Source organism: Diachasma alloeum, unplaced genomic scaffold, assembly GCF_001412515.2.
Source record: "Diachasma alloeum isolate Michigan unplaced genomic scaffold, Dall2.0 Dall_scaffold_00185, whole genome shotgun sequence".
Classification (NCBI taxonomy): domain Eukaryota; kingdom Metazoa; phylum Arthropoda; class Insecta; order Hymenoptera; family Braconidae; genus Diachasma; species Diachasma alloeum.
Window position 1 is genome coordinate 921,199 of NW_021680351.1, and position 19,368 is coordinate 940,566.

General features: G+C 39.1%; 3 protein-coding genes across 3 annotated transcripts in view; 1 reads left to right on the top strand and 2 right to left on the bottom strand.

Moving 5' to 3' along the window:
- Positions 1–3,490, bottom strand: part of LOC107048137 (helix-loop-helix protein 11) — a 140,366-nt gene extending 136,876 nt beyond the window's left edge. The window contains exons 1-2 of the mRNA XM_015271153.1: positions 3,247–3,490; positions 624–1,559 (exon numbers count right to left, since the gene is read on the bottom strand). Of these exons, the coding sequence (XP_015126639.1) occupies positions 624–706 (83 nt within the window). The 5' untranslated portion in view covers positions 707–1,559; positions 3,247–3,490. The remainder of the gene's footprint in view (positions 1–623; positions 1,560–3,246) is intronic.
- Positions 3,491–5,000: 1,510 nt separating this feature from the next.
- On the bottom strand, positions 5,001–14,528 carry LOC107048179 (MBT domain-containing protein 1). The gene is made up of 6 exons (XM_015271243.2): positions 14,274–14,528; positions 12,962–13,230; positions 11,316–12,133; positions 10,254–10,872; positions 8,298–9,131; positions 5,001–7,570 (listed from the first exon to the last, which is right to left on the bottom strand). Exons 1-6 carry the CDS (start codon positions 14,293–14,295, stop codon positions 7,241–7,243), a joined length of 2,892 nt encoding a protein of 963 aa, XP_015126729.1. The 5' UTR covers positions 14,296–14,528; the 3' UTR covers positions 5,001–7,240.
- Positions 14,529–15,550: 1,022 nt separating this feature from the next.
- Positions 15,551–18,605, top strand: LOC107048180 (serine hydrolase-like protein). Its single transcript, XM_015271244.1, has 2 exons — positions 15,551–15,646; positions 16,477–18,605. The coding sequence occupies exon 2, from the start codon at positions 16,478–16,480 to the stop codon at positions 17,363–17,365; it is 888 nt and encodes a 295-aa protein (XP_015126730.1). The 5' UTR covers positions 15,551–15,646; position 16,477; the 3' UTR covers positions 17,366–18,605.
- Positions 18,606–19,368: the final 763 nt, after the last annotated feature.

A 19,368-nucleotide genomic window follows, 5' to 3' on the forward strand; every position in this document is an offset into this window, starting at 1 on the left:
CCCCGCGCAAACATTCAAAGACACAATCACCCGTCATACCGTGATATATGCTCTTTCCCACCGCGTCAGAACGCTCTCATTACGTCACAACAATTGTCTGTCCTGTCTGTGCAAAATAAAAATTACAAAAACCGGTAAATCAGTCGTGTCTCTGCCTCAGAAAAAAAAAATGGAGGGCAAAATGTTGGAGATATAATAGAGGGGAGGGGGAAAGGGGAGGGGGCGGGGGGAAGTAACGTTAAATCGCCGAGAGGATAAAACAAACCCAAACGACTCAGAACAAAAATGCAAAAAATGCATAAACAAATTGAAAAAAAATCTGGACAAAAGATCCCGCGGTTAATCTGCGATATCTCGAAATTGGAAGTATGAGGATAAAATTTTTTTTTCTCATTTTAAAGATATTTTTTCAGACTTCAAAATGAGCTGTGACTCGCTCAAATCGGACCATTTGTTACGTAGATATGGCCATTTGAAACACAACTTCTGAATTTCAATCAAGTCACCAGAGAATGAGTAAATACGATCGATGTTTAAACAATTTTTAACCCCAGAAAAATAATAAAAAAATTGTATCAATAGCATGGACAACATCTGGTTAATGGAAATAACAATCAACTCACCCGAAAAACTCAGTCTCCTGGTCTTCGGTTGTCTCGACAATTTCCTCGATCACAATCCGTTCGTCACCACCAAACACTGACATATCTCGTTGTTCCTCACCCACTTGTCACTAAATTTCACCTTTCGTCGTTGACGAAACAATGTTTAGTTCAATAATAATAAGACTAATGATAAACCACTGGATGACTCTCACAATATTTTTTTTTAACACAGGATTAAGTAAAAAAAACGATCCTGAAGTGTTCTGTTCTGTTCCTCAGCCTAGGAAATATCAAAAATTATTTCAATTTCTCACTCGTGTTCAGTCAATTCACTTCAATTCAATCACTTGATTACTCACGACTAATTTTTTCAAAACAGATTGGAAAAAAAATTGATTTCATTATTTTTAAAAATCGATTTTACTCGTTGATTTTCATCATTTTTTACTGAATTCATTAAACGTTTCGTCTTCACTCGCGATATTTTTATTTCAATAATCCGTTGGGGGTCAATTACTGGGAATTGATCCGTATTGGCGTGCCCTCAGGGCGCCAGGAAGCGCCGCACAACACCACCCGTTTATTCACTTTGATAAACTCCACCTCACGATTGAATAAATTGTTAAAATGGGTGGAAATAAATTAAAACGGAAAAATAAACAGTATCTTTCCGAGTTGTTTTGTTTTTTTATACAAAAAGCACTGTTGGATATTTAACGGGGCGCAAGTGAGATTATTTAGCCACGGGGAGAGCCACTCCGGCGGCGCACAACACAACGCCCGAACGCGTTTTGTAATGGCGATCTTTGGCGGGAAACAGCTGAGGGCCCCCACGAAATGCCGACGCAAATTCAATATCACTCCGCCGCCGGTAGACAGGGGCGTAACTAGCGGTGCTGATGAGGGGGGAATTCTACATTTTTTTGGGGTGACAGGAACTTTTGAAAACTCCACCTGAAATTTGAATTTTTTTTTTAAAGGATTTTTTTGGGGGAAAAATTATTCGTTAACAATTGTTTTCATGGAGAGGGGGAGTGGGGCAAAATGGAATGGAGAGGGAAACGAATATAGAGAATTCAGATAGATTTTTTTGGCTATTTTTAAACATTTTTTCAATTTAAAAATTTTAAAAATGATGAAGGGTCCAATGTTGTTTAGGGTCAGACGGAGGCTCAAATTTTTTGAGGGTTAGACGGGAGTGAAGTTTGACCTCCTCAATGTGACCCGCAAAAAGGTTAAACGTTCTTGAAGGTCAAGCGGACGAGACAGGTTAAGGGTCAACTGGGAGAGGTGAATGGAGTGATTAAATGGGAATGTTTTTTTTCATTTGAACCTTGAGAACGTGTGAAGGTGTGGACTGAACAAAGGCAAATGGCCAAACATTTTTGAGGGTCAAATGGGAGAGACGAGTAGTTTGAACTCTTCCATTTGACCCTTAAAAAAGCATCGAACTTTTAAGTTCGAGGTGATCGAACTTTTTTGAAGGTCAAACGGAAGGGACAGGTTAATGGTCAACTGGGAGAGACGATTGAATTGATCAAATGGGAGTTTTTTTCATTTGAACCTTAAGAACGTGTGAAGGAGTGGGCCAATAATTGGCAAAGGGTCAAACATTTTTGATAATCAAATGGGAGAGACGAGTGGAGTGATCACTTCGCTGGTCTCTCCCCTTTGACCCTCTTGACCTCTCCGCCTCCCATTTGCCCCCTAAACAACATAATTCACTGCCCTTCCACTTTCCTCTAGTTTTTTCCAAATATCTCTAGAATGAGTGATGTCATTTTAAAAAATGACAGAATACATTTTCAAAACTGAGGAAATCGAAAAAAAAATGATATGATAAATAAAATAATTTCCATCGTCCTAAACTCTACAGAAATAAAAACATTTCTTCCCCGAAAGCAAGACAAAATCATATTTTTTTCTAGTTATCACGCCCTCAATTGATCAATTCCCTTAAAAAATCAAGTAAAGAGCAATAAAGAACATACCGAATCGCCTCTTCCCTCTTCGCTACCCAATAACCAAAAATGAAGTAGGGGAGGGTGGGGTAAAATGGACACTTTGGATTTTTTTTAAATTACTTATAACTCAGAAACAAATTTATCAATGGAGCTCAATTTAGGCTCATCACAAAGGGCAAGAATTGTTCTTTGCATTGAAAAAAAAAAATTATTAAATTTCATCACCATTTCAATCTGTCATTAACATTTTTAAAAAAGTCAAGTGTCCATTTTACCCCAACCTCCCCTACAACAAATTCCCTCCTGCAAGCATTTCCAATAAACCCCACAACTCTAACAAAATCCCACTCTCTCAACCATCATGCGTCCCCACCTCATTCCCCGAAAATACCCAAAACAAACATTCCCCTGTTTACATTCTATTACCGCGTAGGGACAACAAAGAGGCCAAAACAAAAGGCGACTCAGCCTTCATTCCCGAACTACTGAGACAAATCTGCTCTCCAACCACCTGACGCCCTCCCCTCTCAAATAAAAAAATAATCCCAAAAATATAACCTCAAAACCCGACAAGTCAAAGTTCCCCGAACAGAATAAAAAAAAACAGTTCAAGAATTTAAAAAAACAGTTCAAGAATAAGAAAAAACAGTAATTAACGAAAGAAAAAAAGTATTTACCCAGGGCTCGACGTTCCTAGCGTCTCCCCTGCGTCGTGAGACTCCCTCAGGGTCCGTCGGCGTCTGAGCCGCCGAAAAATCCCCCGACAATCCGAAGATATCCCCCCGATAACTCAAAAAAAACGTTCACACCTCCTCCACAACAATAAATTCACAGGTGAAAACAAATCCCAAGGACTTATTTGGCCGTCCAATTGCCTAGGCGACAGGAACTACTTGACTGTCGCGTGTTTTTACGCTAGAGTTGTGGCTCGACCGCGCGGGAAACATCTGCCAGCTGGCCGAGGCTCCGCCCACAGTCGCCCCACTCCGTTTCCCCTGCGCGCGTCGCCCCCCCCCCTTCCGAGCAGGTCATCGTAGTCTAGCGTGACGTACACACGTACAGGAGAGAGAAGAGGACTCCCCCCACTCGTAGTACAAACGAAATACGAGAAAGACGCGTTCGGTCGGTGCGCAGACACGGCTGCGTACACGTACGCCGTGATACCTCTTCAATCGTCATTTTGTGAGGGGTCACCTCGCTGTTTGAATGATCGAGACGAGTGCTGAGGGCTCGAGAGTTTATTTGTCGGAGGGAGTCAAGGGGTCTCCGAAGTCGGCTTTGAAAGAGAAGGGAGAATTTTTTTTCCATAATTATTGATTTGGGGAGGGAATTATTTTTGGAAGGTGTCGAGGTCAAATGGGAGGACAGACGGAGGGGTCAAATGGGAGAGAGAATGAAGGATAATCCACTCGTCACTCCCGTTTGACCCTTTACCATTTTTGGGAGATGGAATAAAATTATTTAAATTTTTGTCTATATTCCATAGTAATTATTGATCTGTGGAGGAAATTATTTGGAAGATGTGGAGGAGATTTATCGTTTTTAGAGGTGGGTGGGGCAAAATGGAACGGTGGCGAATTTCGGTGGCTGAAGGTCAAATGGGAGAGACAGAGGGGTCAATAGGGACAAATGGGAGGGACGAATGAAGGATAATCCACTCGTCACTCCCGTTTGAGCCTTCACCATTTTTGGGAGATGGAAAAAATCATTAAAATTTTTCTTTGCATTCCATAATAATTATTGATTTGTGGAGGGAATTATTTGGAAGATGTGGAGGAGATTTATCGTTTTTAGAGGTGGGTGGGGCAAAATGGAACGGCGAATTTCGGTGGCTGAAGGTCAAATGGGAGAGAGGCGGAGGGGTCAACAGGGTCAAATGGGAGAGAGAATGAAGGATCACTCCACTCGTCACTCCCGTTTGAGCCTTCACCATTTTTGGGAGATGGAAAAAATCATTAAAATTTTTCTTTGCATTCCATAATAATTATTGATTTGTGGAGGGAATTATTTGGAAGATGTGGAGGAGTTTTATCGTTTTTAGAGGTGGGTGGGGCAAAATGGATCGGCGAATTTCGGTGGCTGAAGGTCAAATGGGAGAGAGGCGGAGGGGTCAACAGGGTCAAATGGGAGAGAGAATGAAGGATCACTCCACTCGTCACTCCCGTTTGAGCCTTCACCATTTTTGGGAGATGGAAAAAATAAATTGCAATAATAATTACGAATTTATATGAATGGCAACATATGATTACTATCGGTCGTATTGGTTTTTGCAATGAGAATGATGATAAACAATTGTTGAAAAAAAGGAATATCGAGTCTGACAGGAAAAAGGGCATCAAGCGCTAGTACAGATTAAAGAAAGAATAAGGAAAAAAAGATGCGTCCCTCACCGAAACCCCAACGAATTATACGTGTAAAACGTTTATTCTTGTATTCCATTTATAAAATCATAAATATAAGAATAAGTTGACGAATGAGACGAGATGATTCTTCATCCCTCCACTCTCCCATCTCCTCATAAATACTGCAATTAATTCCACATTAGCAACAGATAAAAATACGTAATTGCCATCTGTTTTTTTTTTATTATCGATAAGTCAATTAAACCTTTAGTGAAAATTATAGCGACGAGTAACTTAACATAATATTGAATACGGAATAATGATTTTCCTCTGAATCTCAGATGAAATCCTCTCACTCATATTTTTTTATTTTTGTCTATATGATACGGAGAGACAACTCTAGAAATGTCTCGATTTTTAACAGTTGCCTTCTTCTAAATAGTCGAATGAGATTTTCGTTCAGACTGAGAGCGATTTTTCTTGCACAATTTTTTCATTCACTTTGAACGAACCATTATTGGCTTCACCTTAATTTTATCCTAATGTAGATTTTAATTATTACTATCGAATTAATGTACTTTATACCGTACATTGTTGTTATCAACGTGCGATAATCAGAGACCAATGATAATTCATCTTCTTCGTGAAAAAGAGGCGATTGAGATGATAAATTGGGTTCATCTCTTGGTGTTTGTATAAAAAATTGAGATTTTGTGGTTCAGATCTTTCTCTCTTCATCTTTAATTAATGAAAATGGTCATTGCTTTGTTGTTCATGAGGTAATTGGCTTCAGGGGGGGAAAGAGGGGTGAATTCTGAAGTGGAGGGTAAAATGACGGACATTTTTCTTTATGATCAGTCGTTAACGAGACAATTTCGCGATTAATGAAATTGGATTTTTATGAAGTTCACAGGAGCCTTTTCTCCTCAATTATTCACTCATTTTCAGATGATCTTGTTGATCTGAAAAAATTATCTGCGAATGTCTCTCAACATTTGACCTCTTCAGTTCAGAATTATCGGAGCAGAAATCCATAATACGATTATTTCATCGAAATATTCTATACCTATTGTATCTGTACAGTCGTAGTAATGCACCAGTGTAAAAATAACTCCTAAATTCGGCGTGATTCTGATAAACAACGTGTACTTGCAAATTCCAGTGAACACGAACACAAATTCTTCTTTTTTGAAATTCAGTATCAAAGTGGTAGAACGAAACATGGAATTATGTCCAAAACGAGTAGTTTTAGCGCAAAATGTCTCTAGATCTTTTTTGTAGCCGGGAAAATTCTCTACAAAAATGTCTTTTCACATTTCCTTCTAAACTCAGTCATTACGAGGATAATTGAACGACTAACGAAACATCAAAAATCATTTTTTGCTGTTACGTGTTGTCTCTTCTCATTAAGTTCGTAATTATCTCAAGAATATTGATTTTAGACGAAAATATCTCCAGACATTTTTTATAGATGAAAAAATTCTCTACAAAAATGTCCTCCAACATTTCTTGAAAGACAAAATTTCGATTTTTGTCTCCCCTCAGAAACATGTGTCAACATTTTGCACTAAAATCTCTCAATACCGAGACGATTCAACAATTAAAAACCGACAAAATTGTCCTCTCCTATTACATTCCCCCACTTGACAACTGAACAATCCCAGACATTTCCATTAAACCGAATCTGCTACGAACTATCGGACTATTAAGTGCTGCATTGGCTCTCAATAATTGCATACTTCAGCATCAACTGCCACTAAATATAATATTCACAGGATCGTAGATTACAAGGCCATTATTCTCATATGTACAACGAACGATTACTCGGATAAGAAGCCTTAAAACAATTCATCACTACGTCTGTGAATCGAAAAGCCAGAGGAGTATCACTTTTTCCATCTCAAACGATCTGTAATGAAGTGAAATAAAGGAACTACTGCTTCTGAGAAAATTTCAATGGCACTGTTTGTATTTCATGACTATTCAAGGATGAATAATTACGTGAATGATGCAAATTAACACTAAAAATGATCCTTTCACTTCATTACAGACAACAAATTTTAAATTCGCATCGATAATTCATCGAAAAACCTTCGGTCGAACCAACTAATTAATTTTTCATCTTCCACCCGATAATTACCTCAAGTAAAAATAATTCTGTTCGAAAAAAAAATAATCGAAAAATTTCGACAATAATTCACTTAACCGTAGTCACACGCCTTATCATATTCCATGATATCTATCCTAATCCTAAGTAAAAAAAATCGAAAAATCCACGAGGAATTCGAAAAGTACCCGGAAAAAAACTACTCTAAAAGTTCTATCTTTGTTATAATATTTTTTTCAGTCCTAGTTTCAACCTTTCCTGAGCTGGATTAACTTTGATTTTTAACTGTTGTATCAGATCAAATATTTTCAGTGATGGGCCCACTTTGAAGCCTGTTAGATCTATGATTTGGTCCTTTGTTAAGGTGAGTAATGTTTTACCGTCAATTTTACGTTTACTAAAATTGTCACAGTATGTTGCACAATCATTAACACGTAGAAACTGGGCTACGTCGAATACATTCCACTCGTTCGGTACTAAGTCACCATTTTCGGTATTTCTGTGCCAACCATCGGCTATTCTGGGAATGTATTTGCCACTCGTTGTATTCACCTGGAAATAGTAATGAGAGAATTATGAACAATTTGATTTAGTGCACAATTTCATTTCAATATTTTACTTTGATTTCACTTGTTTCTTCCTTTTTTTAATTGATTTTTTTCTTCAATCACGATATTTTTGCATATTCTTTTATATTGTAAAACATGATGAAGTCATTTCACAAGATTAGAGATAAAATGCATTAAATTTAATTCAGATTTTCTTTGTGGAAGAAAATAAGCGATAAACAATTCCAACATTAAAAAATAAAAACGAAGATTTGAAAATGTCTTGATCTAAATTAATAGTAGCGGAAATGTCCCGAAGAGATGATGGATCTAATTCTAAATTCAATGCATGAATTTCAATACTAATAATCAATTTTTTCTGAATTTATGGAAATCAATGTAACATGGACAAATTTTTTAAATTCGACTTTTTAAATTATATTTTTACCATCATTAATGCATTTTCCACTCCATTATTAATTGTTTTTTTCAATCGTGATATTTTTCATGATTTTTTTGCCTAATCTTTTATATTCCAAAAAATATGACTTCATAGTTCTAAAATATCATAAAAGACGGCATGAATGAAAAAATTTCGAGATAAAATACGTGAAATTTAATTCAGACTTTCCCACCAATTCCAAAAAATCATAATACCTTTAAAAAAATGAATGAAAAAACCCTAAAGTAAGCTAAATAAACCACTTAAAAATAGTTAATTCCCAACTCACATGAATATAAGAAGTAGCAGTTCTCTCCTTCGGTGGGTTAGAGTTATCGTCGCCACAGCCCTGGCCACTAGCAGCACTGGGTAGCATCTGATCAACCCCCCCAGGTTCCTCGGCAGGTGCAGGTTCCCTCTTGACCTCCTGGGGCAAGCTCTCCACCTCCCTCCTCTCGATCTTCGTCCCCAACGCCGGCTCCATTCCCATCTCCTCCCTGCCCCTCGTCCTCTCCCTGAGGCCCCCCAGCCTCTCACTGTGCCTGGGCAGAATATTCCTCCCCCCAGCCTTTCCCTTCCTGACTTTTCTCTTGGCTTTGCGCTTGAATCCACGTGGGCTCTTCACACTGGGACTCTTGACAGTGGAATTCTTCACGAGAATCCTTGGTGCCTCGAGCTTGTGGTCCACCAGGTCGCACCAGCCCACAGGATAAATGTCAGGGCTCTGGCAGTCGAGCCACTGGTCGTACTCGTCCTCCCAGCCATCGAAGTGCACCCGAAGGAGTCTCCCAATGACCCTCGTGATGGTGGCAACGCAGACGAGTCTGGGATCCATCAGGTCGGCTGCCTCCAGCCTCATCCCCTCGACGAAACCGTGCTGGGGTACTTCGCGGTTGAACAGTTGCACTGGTGCTGGCACTGTGTTAGACTCAGCCAGATAACTGTCCCACGTGAATGCTGTTGGGTCGCAGCCCTTTGGCGGGGTCAGGGGGAGCCCATGCTGGGCGCAGAATCCAATGGGGAAAATGCACGGCGAGCTGACGTTGTAGCAGAACCAGTCAGAGCCACTTGTGTCCTCGTCGTAGCTGTCAATCCTGATCATTATGTAGTCCTCTTTCAGCACCTGCAGCCAGGGATAGACGAACTTATAATATTTCATTATGATTAATTCAGTACAGAAGTGGTCAGACGCTTTTCAATTCAGTCTTTGGTTGAGTTTTCCTGAAATATTTCCCAATTTAAGGGAGATAGCGGAATTCTCATGATAACCTTTTTTGTAGAGCGAATTGAGTGCTGCTAAAAAGGTTATGAGAACAATTTTGCTGGCTCCCTCAGATTTCGAGATATTCATTGAAAACTGTTTGACCACTGCGCTAGGGCATTTTGAAGTATTTAAGCTATCAACTTCTATTGCTTTCGTAATTGTCAATCATCTCAAGAATTTTTTGAACACTTTAACAGTCAGTACAAGCCATTTTGCAATTGGAAATCACTTTGAAGCGATTTACCATTAATTAGGGAATTTTCCATTCACGAACTGGAATTCATGAGTTGTTTGTTAATGGTAATTTATTATTTATTGATTTATTAATTTTGGAAACAAGAAAATTATCAAAACGATGGACAATCTAAATTGTCGGTGGACTATTGAATGAATAATTCGAAATTTGAATAATAGATTGATTAATAATTTAATAATGCAAAAATTGTTTCATATTATCGACTGATTTTCCGTGCAATAATATAATTTTATTTAAGGATATCCGAGTATCTTTGACAGTTTGGGATTCAATCATTTTCAATCACTAAATTTGTCAATTAAATTGCGTGCGAAAAATTTGAAAAACATGGGAATTTTCAGCGCCATTAAAATTATATTTTGCAGACAATTCTAATTTGTTTCAACATTGGTCGTTAATAAATGAATAATAGAAATTGTTGTTGATCGACTTCTGATAAAATTATGAATATAAGACGATTTTTATGGTGAAAAATTGATTATTATAAATGATTAATGGAAAACTGCAACTTCCTTCAAAAGTGAACTTTCTAATTTTTTCTTCACAGTAAAAAAATTTGTTCTAACGGTTCAATATCGAAATTCAAATTCCACCTGTAAAGTTAAAATAATAAAATCATAGAAAAATGTCGGAAAACTTAGGGTCAGAGGTTCGAATGAAGCTGTGATTTGCCTAAAAAAGTAGAAAAGCATTTAATTGGAGAAAAAAATAGTCAAAGTACTGACCTGCATGATGGTGGCAGCGCAGATGGCTGATAGATTCAACGGATCAATCGCCTCGATCTTCATTCCTTCACGAAAAGTGTACCCCAGAGCGAGGTGATGGTTCTTTGGCACGTGGAAGAGGTTATCAGTGGCGTCCTCCTGGGATAATCTCCCTGTGTTTATCCTGTCGAGGTAGTCTGGATAGGCGTCGAGGGTCTGGCCCACACGTTTGGCCCAGCCCACAGGGTGAATCAAGGGCGAGTCCTCGTGACACCAGAAGCCATTGTCATCTGGCGATGAGTCGTAGTACCTCACGTGCAGGCGTTTACCCACAATCTTCTGAATTGTCGCCACCTTCACCTGAGATATTCGATTCTTATCCACCACTTCCAAGTGCTGGCCACAGCGGAATCGGGACTTCATGCTGTCATTCACTTTGTTGTAGAAGTTGGTGGGGAGGGTTCTGGCACCGGTGAGACGACGCATCAAGAAGTCCTTCCAGTCTTTGTACTTGTTGGAGATTGAGTTTGGGGGGATGAGGGGCTTGCCGATTGTTGCACACCAGCCCACTGGGTGGATGTCATTGGAGCAGAGGGAGACCCAAAAGTCCTTTTCAGAGTTGTGGCCAAATCCTTCGTACCTTTAACGAGAAATGGCGAATAATAAAGAAAATTTTCAACTTTCCGAGCCGAAAGAAATTATTGTAATGACCCCGAAAATCGAAAGGGGAATGCCTGTGATTCCTCCACATTTTTCTCTAAATTTTTTCCTCTAATTTTTTTAAACATTGGTTTAAATGGGAGATGTGGAGAGAAAAACGTGAATATCTCGGAAACTAGATGCGACAAAGTGGGCCCTTTTCACGTGGACGTACACAAATAAAGATGGAACAGCAGAATTGAATGCAGATATGTAAACAAGAAAATATTTCACACGAAGATTTTTCAAATATAATATTTTTCCCTCGAGCCCTAAATGTTACGAACGCGCTAAATTATCACCAAATCGTCAATGTCCATATTTAGACGCCAAATGGCCCAATCTGGCCATTTGGCCAGATTGAGCCTTAGAACAGAATACTACCTGAGGAGTGCTCGATACCCCGAGATCCTGAGTACAGTGGCCACCCAAAAGGAGTCTGGAAAGGCCTCGCAGACCTCATCGCAATCGGTGTTCTCCACCTCCACCTTCATGCCCACCGTGATGTTGTCCCAGATCTCGGAGATGGGGGCGTGTTTGAAGCAGGAGACAGGAGCAGCGCAGAAGCCTGGCTCCGTCAGCTGGGGTGTCCAGTCGTACGAGCCAGCCATGTCAGCTGTCCTCTTCCTCCTGACAGGGAGTTCGTCAGGCATCACAGGCTCATTCACCACGTCCTCCATGTCAGCTTCCTTCCTGATGCAGTCCCTCGAGTCCTCTTCGTCGCTCCTCTTGGCCTTCGACTCGTTTCTCGAGGGCTTCGAGGGCTGCGGTGGGTTCGAGCTGTCGTTCGGAGGGTCTGAACTCGTCGAGGACTGGTCCGACGTGTGCGAGGGACTCCTCGTGGAGTCGGCGTTGGGATTGTGCTGGTGGTGCTCGGAGGAACGAGCGCAGGCTCGACTGCAGAATCTACGCTCCTTCGTGTAGAAGGCGTGCTTCACACCTATGGCACCACATTTCTCGCAGACTGCTATGCCGTCCTTGCGGATGGGAATGAAGTTGAGGTCTGTGGTGGGCTGGTAGGCGATTGGAGTCTTCAGGACCAGGTTTGGGTGCTTTATCGGCTTGATCTTGCGATTTCTACTGTCTTGGGTTGTCTGCGTCGCTGCGTTGTTCACTACCATCTCCATCTGCTCCTCCTCTATGTAGTCGTCCAGAGTGAGGTATTCACTCATTTCTGGGTTGTCTGGCTGGGGTTCGTACTCCTGCAGGTTATTCTTTTGTGAGGATTACTGGGCTTCAAGTATTTCATTTCAGATCAGGGATTATCTTTCCAACGGGATCTTGGGTGTTTTTTTAGTTTTATAAACTGAGTGATCTCACATTACTACTCAGTTTTAGATTACGTTTTTGAGTAATTTTGGGGAATGAACTCAATAGGGAGGAAATTGCAAGTTTATAATTTAATGGATCTAGTGGCTGTCAGAGCGTTAGTTGCCATGATAAATTATCCATTCGCTATTTCCTTTCTGTCGGACTTATTTCTTAATCTTTATTAAGTATTGAGAAAGCTCTTTGAAAATGTTCAGTTTTTTTTATTGTGCAATCATAATTTTTAGGGATGCCTGCGTGATGTAAAATGCAATAGAAATTTTGATGTAGTTTATATTATGAAGATGGAAAAACAATCGAGATAACGGTCGGAAAATAATTTGCCCGGGGCTTAATCCAACAATGAACGCAAATGAAATTGAGAATTCAAAGACAATTTTAAGAAACATTCATTTCAAAAACATTTTTTGAATTTCTTTTAGAAAATTATCATAATTATTAATTATCAATTTTGTCAATAAAAAATATTTTAAAAATATTAAAATGTTTTTTTTTAGATTTTGATATTGAATGAATAAGTATCTCCTAAAAATTTCAAAGATCCCTAATAATTCCGACTTTTCAACCCAAAGTTTCTGACTTTTCCATCACTAGTCGTAAGGTAAACACCGGGGAAAGATCCCATCGAGCAATAAACCCGAAGAAATTTACGACCCCTTGGCCTCTCCCCTTCCCCAAAATTTCCGATTTTACAATCTTACCTGATGCATATCTTGTCCATCAGGAGGCTCCATAGTTTCCTCAGTTTCCGAGCACTCATTAGTAAATTGCTGTGGCATATATCTGACCATTGTTGTCTGTGCCATTTGATGATTTCTAATATTATCAAATGCATGGGTTCCATGAGTGAAATATGGACTCTCAGCCTGACGTGGATCCAGCATCAGCTCGTGACTAGGTTCACCATGGACCATCATGTCACCCATCCATACCATTCCCAATTCGGGAATACCAGGGATGGAGGCGTACACTGGATTCACACAAACATTCATTCCTAATTAAAATTAAAATTTATAAATTGTTAAATCATAATTTACAGAGGAAATAAACATTGCGAGTGAGTCACATCCAAGTGAGCAATTCCTTCTCTTAAATTCATTCTCAAAACATGAAATTATTATGTTTTATTTCAAAAATTGATAAATTGATAAATTGATAAATTTTACTAGACTGACATTTTTTGATGACGAAGAAATGATAAAATTATTGAAAAAAAGTTTATTTAAGGAATTTATTATTTTAAAAATTCATAAATTCTACTAGACTGGAATTTTTTGATGGCGAAGAAATGATAAACTTTTTGAAAAATAATCACTGAACTTTTTATATCTGTATTTGAATTTATGTGAATGTCGAGTCGATTATTTCAGGTTTTGTAGTTTTTTAATGAAAAAGGGCGGATTTTCTTGAACAATTGCTTTTTTTGGATATTCTTTTCTCGAATAAATAAGACAAAAAAAATCACGTGGTGTATAAAAAAAAATTGAGGGATTTAATGAATTTCCATTCATTATTTCAGGTTGGAGTACACTTTTTACAACAAAAATAGTCAAAGCCCTAATCTTTAGGAGGAATTACTCCCCTTGGACATTCTCCTCTCAAATAAATAATTCCAAAACATTGTGAAATGAATGAATAAATAAACAGAGGAATTGGATTAGGGATTTTCACATCTTTCATTCATAAAAAAGGGCCACAATTTTCCGGAGTGCTCCATTCGGGTATTTTCCTCCCAACCAAATAATGCCGAAAATATCATGCGGTGCAATAAAAAAATAGAGGGGGTTCGGGGGATTTTGGGACGCCAGGCGTCGGAGGAAGCTCCAGGTTCATTTAACCTTTTTCAAGGGGTGGGGAGAGGGGGGGAGACGTCCCGAGAGTCTCATGATCATGCAATCTGTCAATTTCAGGGGAAATAAACCGGACAAACGAGGAAATTGAATCATTCGGGGGCTTTTTCTACTGCTTTGAGAGTTATTTTTGCGAAATGAGGTGGTAAAAATGTTTACGAACCGTTCGGCGCCTGCATGTCCATGACAAAGGGTCTCTTGACGGATTAATCGAACGATTCCATCCGTTATTACATTCGCTATTACCGCAACCAGTGTCTCTTGCACTTCATACTCGTCGAGACAATAAATTCCAGGGGCATTATTGTTTTGTTATTCTGAGAGGGGGTGAATCACTCCGGGATTTGCCTCATATTTTGAGTTTTTCCCGTTTTTTTGAGAACACTGGGAGAAGAACTGGGCAAAACATTAAAGCGGCAGGCCTGATACACTGAGCTTCACGCGTTCACCGCTTCTATCCCCCTCACAGCGGTACCACAATCGCATGTTGGGATGCCGCGCAGGGCTGGCAATCCACGTCTCCGGTTGATTCGGCCTGTTTTCATCATTTTTCGCGGGAAATTTTGATTTTTTCAGAAAACATTTTGACCCAAAATTTTCCATTTTCTTCGGTCGATTTTTTTGTATTTTTTTCATCTAAAAAATAAAAATTTGCAAGTTTTAATTTTTTTATACAATTTTTCAATTTTTTTGCATGAGAATTTCAAGTTTCCAATTTTTTGTTTAATTTTAGGATGTTCTGGAAATTTAAATTTTGAATTTTCGGTGTTTTGTTTCATTTTTGGATTTTTTTGGAACTCAAATTTCATATTTTCTAGTTTCCGGTCGCTTGGGGCTGTTTTCATGAGTTTTGGCGGGAAATTTTAATTTTTCCTGAAAATTTTTTAACCCAATATTTTCGACCTTTCGGTTAGTTTTTTTTACTCAAAATTCATAATTTTTTGATTTTTTTAATTAAATTTTTTTGATTGTTTAAAATTGAGGAATTGAAAAATTTCGTATTATTGGGGTTTTATTAAATTTCTGGATGTTTTTGAAATTCTAATTTTGACGTTCGATGTTTGATTCCATTTTTGAATTTTTTGGGAAATCAAATATTTTATTTTCAATTTTATTTCCAATTTTTTTTTTGTTCTACATTTTGAGTGTTCGTCGCATTGTGCAGCCACGAAACGATGTCTTTTATTTAATTTAAGTAATAATTAGCATTTTTAATTTACAGTTGTTTGAAAATAAATTTATAGTAACAGCTGAGGATTGAAAAATGATGAATTCTATCTCAATCGCTTATTGTCACACAAATGACCGACCGCATTCCCAAACTCATTACGAAACGAAGGAATGAATTATTTATTCTTATTCATAAGAAATTCTCCTGAAGACCTCGAACGTTGATATGTGCTTGCTGCGTGACTTTCAGTTTGCACTCGTACTCTGAGCCAGTTTCCACCGGAGATAAAAGTTCAAGTGCTGATAAGTGACAAAACTTTTACTCTCAATCCAAACCATAAAAATTCGTGTTTAACCACTCACAAGGTTCGTTATACTAAAATAATTTATGGATCACCTCTCTTGAAAGGCACATGTTACTCACACTGCGCATAAAACGCCATTTTACGGACAGTATGAAAAAATAGTACATTTCGTCACTAGGTCGAAAAAAAATTTTCTGGCGAATGAGTTCCATCATATCACATGAGCTAGAAAATTTTTTTTCAGCCGTGCGACGAACAAAATTTTTTTTGTCATAACGGCTGGAATGACAAAAAAATCGTATTTCTTATTCGACCACAAAACCGTTTCTGCCTCATGTAATTATTTTTCATCCCAATGGAAACGTGTAAAGTGGGATTTTCCCTGTGCGTAAAATGTCACTTTACGCACCAGTGAAGAAACATACCATTTCTCCACACCGTCCGCAAACGACGTTTGACGGACTCGGAGTGCAAATCTCCACTTTACGGACAGCGTCATAAAAAAATGACTTTTAAGCCTCCGACCAGTGATCGGCATCAATCATTATTCCAGAAATATTAAGAGCATTTTTTCCCCAAAATAACTGAATTCATTCACTTATCATTGGAACATAGAAAATAATAAATAATTGAAAATTTCCTAAAAAATATTAGAGATTATCAAATAATCGTCATTCTTCCGAATTCGATTATTGATGGGTAAAATAATTCGGAATTTGAATATTTAATTTTTGATTAATTTAATAATTGAAAATTGTCAAGTACTATTACTTGATTAATTATTCATGAAATTAATGATAATTGTAATTTATGATTATGCCTATCTCTGCCCCCGACCTATAAAAACCGCGAAAAAATAAGAAAAAAGATTAGACCCCTCCTGTTCCCCAGGATGCGGCAGTCAACGGAGCTCACCCTGTCCGTCCCCTGGGGTCACGTATCGGCGGTATCCTGGGGCTCCCCAAAGAACCGTCCAGTACTGGTCGTCCACGGTAACCAGGACAACGCAGGCGCCTTCACGCGCCTCATCCAGCTGCTCCCCGACACCTACCACTACGTCGCCATCGACCTCCCCGGCCACGGTCTCTCCTCCCACTTTCCCCCCGGCATGTTCCTGGACTTCTTCAACTTCGTGTTGGCGATCCACTACGTCCTGGACGCGCTCAACTGGGAGAAGTGCCTCTACCTGGGTCACAGTTTCGGGGGACAGATAGGCGTCATGTACTGCATTTTTTACCCCGGGAGAATCGAGAAGATGATAACCATCGATGCCCTCATGGCCGAGGGGTTCACGCCACCCGAAGCCTTCGAGAGACTGAAGATAATCCATAAATCCACCCTCTTGGCGTTCGAGAAGAAAGACGAGAGACTCTACACCGGTGAGCAAGTCCTCGATGCGCTCATGAATAGGCGACGGTTCAAATTGACCAGAGAGGCTGCGGAGGCCCTTATGGTAAGGGCTGTCACCAGAGTCGGGGACAAGTACAAGTACAACCGGGACATTAGGATGAAGATTCATGTTGGACTTTGCTTCAGCGATGAGCAGAATTTTGAATTCTTCAAGCATCTTCGCACTCCGGTGCTCTTCCTCCTCGCCAAGGACTCCTGGTTTGGACTCGTGAAGAAGCTCCATTTGGCGGAGAAGTACAAGGAGCTGTTTACAGAGTTTTTAACGATGGTCACTATCGAGGGAAATCACGATGTTCATAATAATATACCGGAGAATGTCGCGCCGCATGTTATCGCTTGGTTCGATGATGGTGCGAAGAGTAAATTGTAGGGGGCGGAGAGGAAATACGAAAGAATATTTTTTCAGGAAATCTCATTTTGTGGATAAATTTTTTTTCCATATTTTGTAGGTGTTAATCATATAATCGGAAAATTAATGAGGATTGATTTAGGAATTGCGTATGAATTAGGGGAGCGTTAAGGGTTAAATGGGAGAGAAGGGGAAGGGGCTCAGAGGGATTGACCTGTCTCTCCCGGTTGGCGATAAAGAACGTTTAAACTGCTGTCCCGTTTGATCCTCAAAAATCAAAATTTGTTATCGGTCCATCTTGTCAAGGGTCAAATGTCTCTCCTGCTTGACCCTTAAGAATATTTAACCCTTCTTCCCCGTTTGACCCTTCATCTGTCTCTCTTGGTTGGCGATAAAGAATGTTTGACCCTCATGCTCTCCCGGTTGACCCTCAGAATTCGAAATTTGTTATCGTTCCACCCTGTCGAGGGTCAAATGTCCCTCCCGCTTGACCCTTAAGAATATTTAACCCTTCTTCCCCGTTTGGCCCTTCATCTGTCTCTCCTGGTTGGCGATAAAGAACGTTTAAACTGCTCTCCCGTTTGACCCTCAAAAATCAAAATTTGTTATCGTTCCATCTTGTCGAGGGTCAAATGTCTCTCCCTCTTGACCTTTAAGAATATTTAACCCTTCTTCCCCGTTTGACCCTTCATCTGTCTCTCCTGGTTGGCGATAAAGAATGTTTGACCCTTTTGCTCTCCCGTTTGACCCTCAAAATTCGAAATTTATCGTGCCACTTTGTCGAAGGTCAAATGTCTCTCCCGCTTGACCTTTAAGAACATTTAACCTTGCCGAGGATCAAATGGCCCTCCCGTTTGACCCTTAAAACTCGAAATTTGTTATCGTTCCACCCTGTCGAGGGTCAAATGTCTCTCCCGCTTGAGACTTAAGGACATTTAGCCCTTCTCCCCTGTTTGACCCTCGACGTCTCTCCCGTTTAAACCTTAAAAATCGAAATTTATTATCGTTCCACATTGGCGAGGGTCTAATGTCCCTCCCGATTAACCCTTCTTCTCCCCCGTTTGACCCATGATCTGCCACTAACTATAAACCCATTGCTTCGTGAAAATCATGAATCGTCTACGAGTGAGAAGAGTAGGGAGGCCCTCAATGTATTAGTGCGCCATAAGAAAGGTGTGAGAGTGTTCAATGGCTTAAATATGTATCTTTGTATTGTTGCAACTTTTTTTTAGCAGAATAAATCGAATGATCTGAATGCTCAGAATCGTAATTTTAATAAAAGACCCTTGTGACCTTTCGTCATTTTTTCAGTAATACAGATGGAAGAAATACAAATATTTTTAAAATTCTATACAAAAACAGAGATATTTTCCCGCAGCGTCACGCCTCAATGATATAACCCAACAATTTAATTATAATTTACTAAGCGAAGAATTAAAAAATTAATTTAAATCAGATTTGGAGAAAAAACGGATTTTTCCGTCGAAAATTAAATTTCTCCAAAGGCTTCATAATTAATTCTTCATCGTCTGCACTTCCATCAATTTCAATGATGATCTATGATCTATCACCATAATTTTAATGGGAATGGAGATAAATATTGAATATAAATGTTAAAATGATCTACTATTTATTTTGGCGTATTGAGATCCGATCAATTAGCCCCTCATGTATAGATATTCCAAATTTTTATTTGTTACCTCATTGAAGTAGTTTTGAAGAAAATTGCGAGCTAATAAAAAACATTTGCTAGTTAGTACTTTTTTTTAAATAAATTTTTGAAAAATCACCTCTGAAAAAAAAGGCGTTATCCCCTCTATTTCATTATTTCCAAAAAAATTTGTCACCAATCCATAGCAAATTGTTTGAAGATTTTTGCGAGTTAATAAAAAATCGTCAATGCAATCCTATTATTGTGTAAATTAACAATTCCAATTTCAACTGAAAACCAGAGTTGATGACCAGAGTTTGTAGCAGAGATGTCAGACAAGATATGAATGTTTTTTTGGGCTCAAATGAAAGAG

Bases quoted from the DNA above. Each gene is read 5' to 3' on its own strand.
- LOC107048179 (XM_015271243.2), bottom strand. From the start codon at position 14,295: ATGGACATGCAGGCGCCGAACG. The intron at 9,132-10,253 runs GTCAGTACTTTG...CCCTGGCTGCAG, and splicing joins GCGCTGCCACCATCATGCAG to GTGCTGAAAGAGGACTACAT. The intron at 7,571-8,297 runs GTGAGTTGGGAA...TACTATTTCCAG, and splicing joins CTGCTACTTCTTATATTCAT to GTGAATACAACGAGTGGCAA.
- LOC107048180 (XM_015271244.1), top strand. From the start codon at position 16,478: ATGCGGCAGTCAACGGAGCTCACCCTGTCCGTCCCCTGGGGTCACGTA.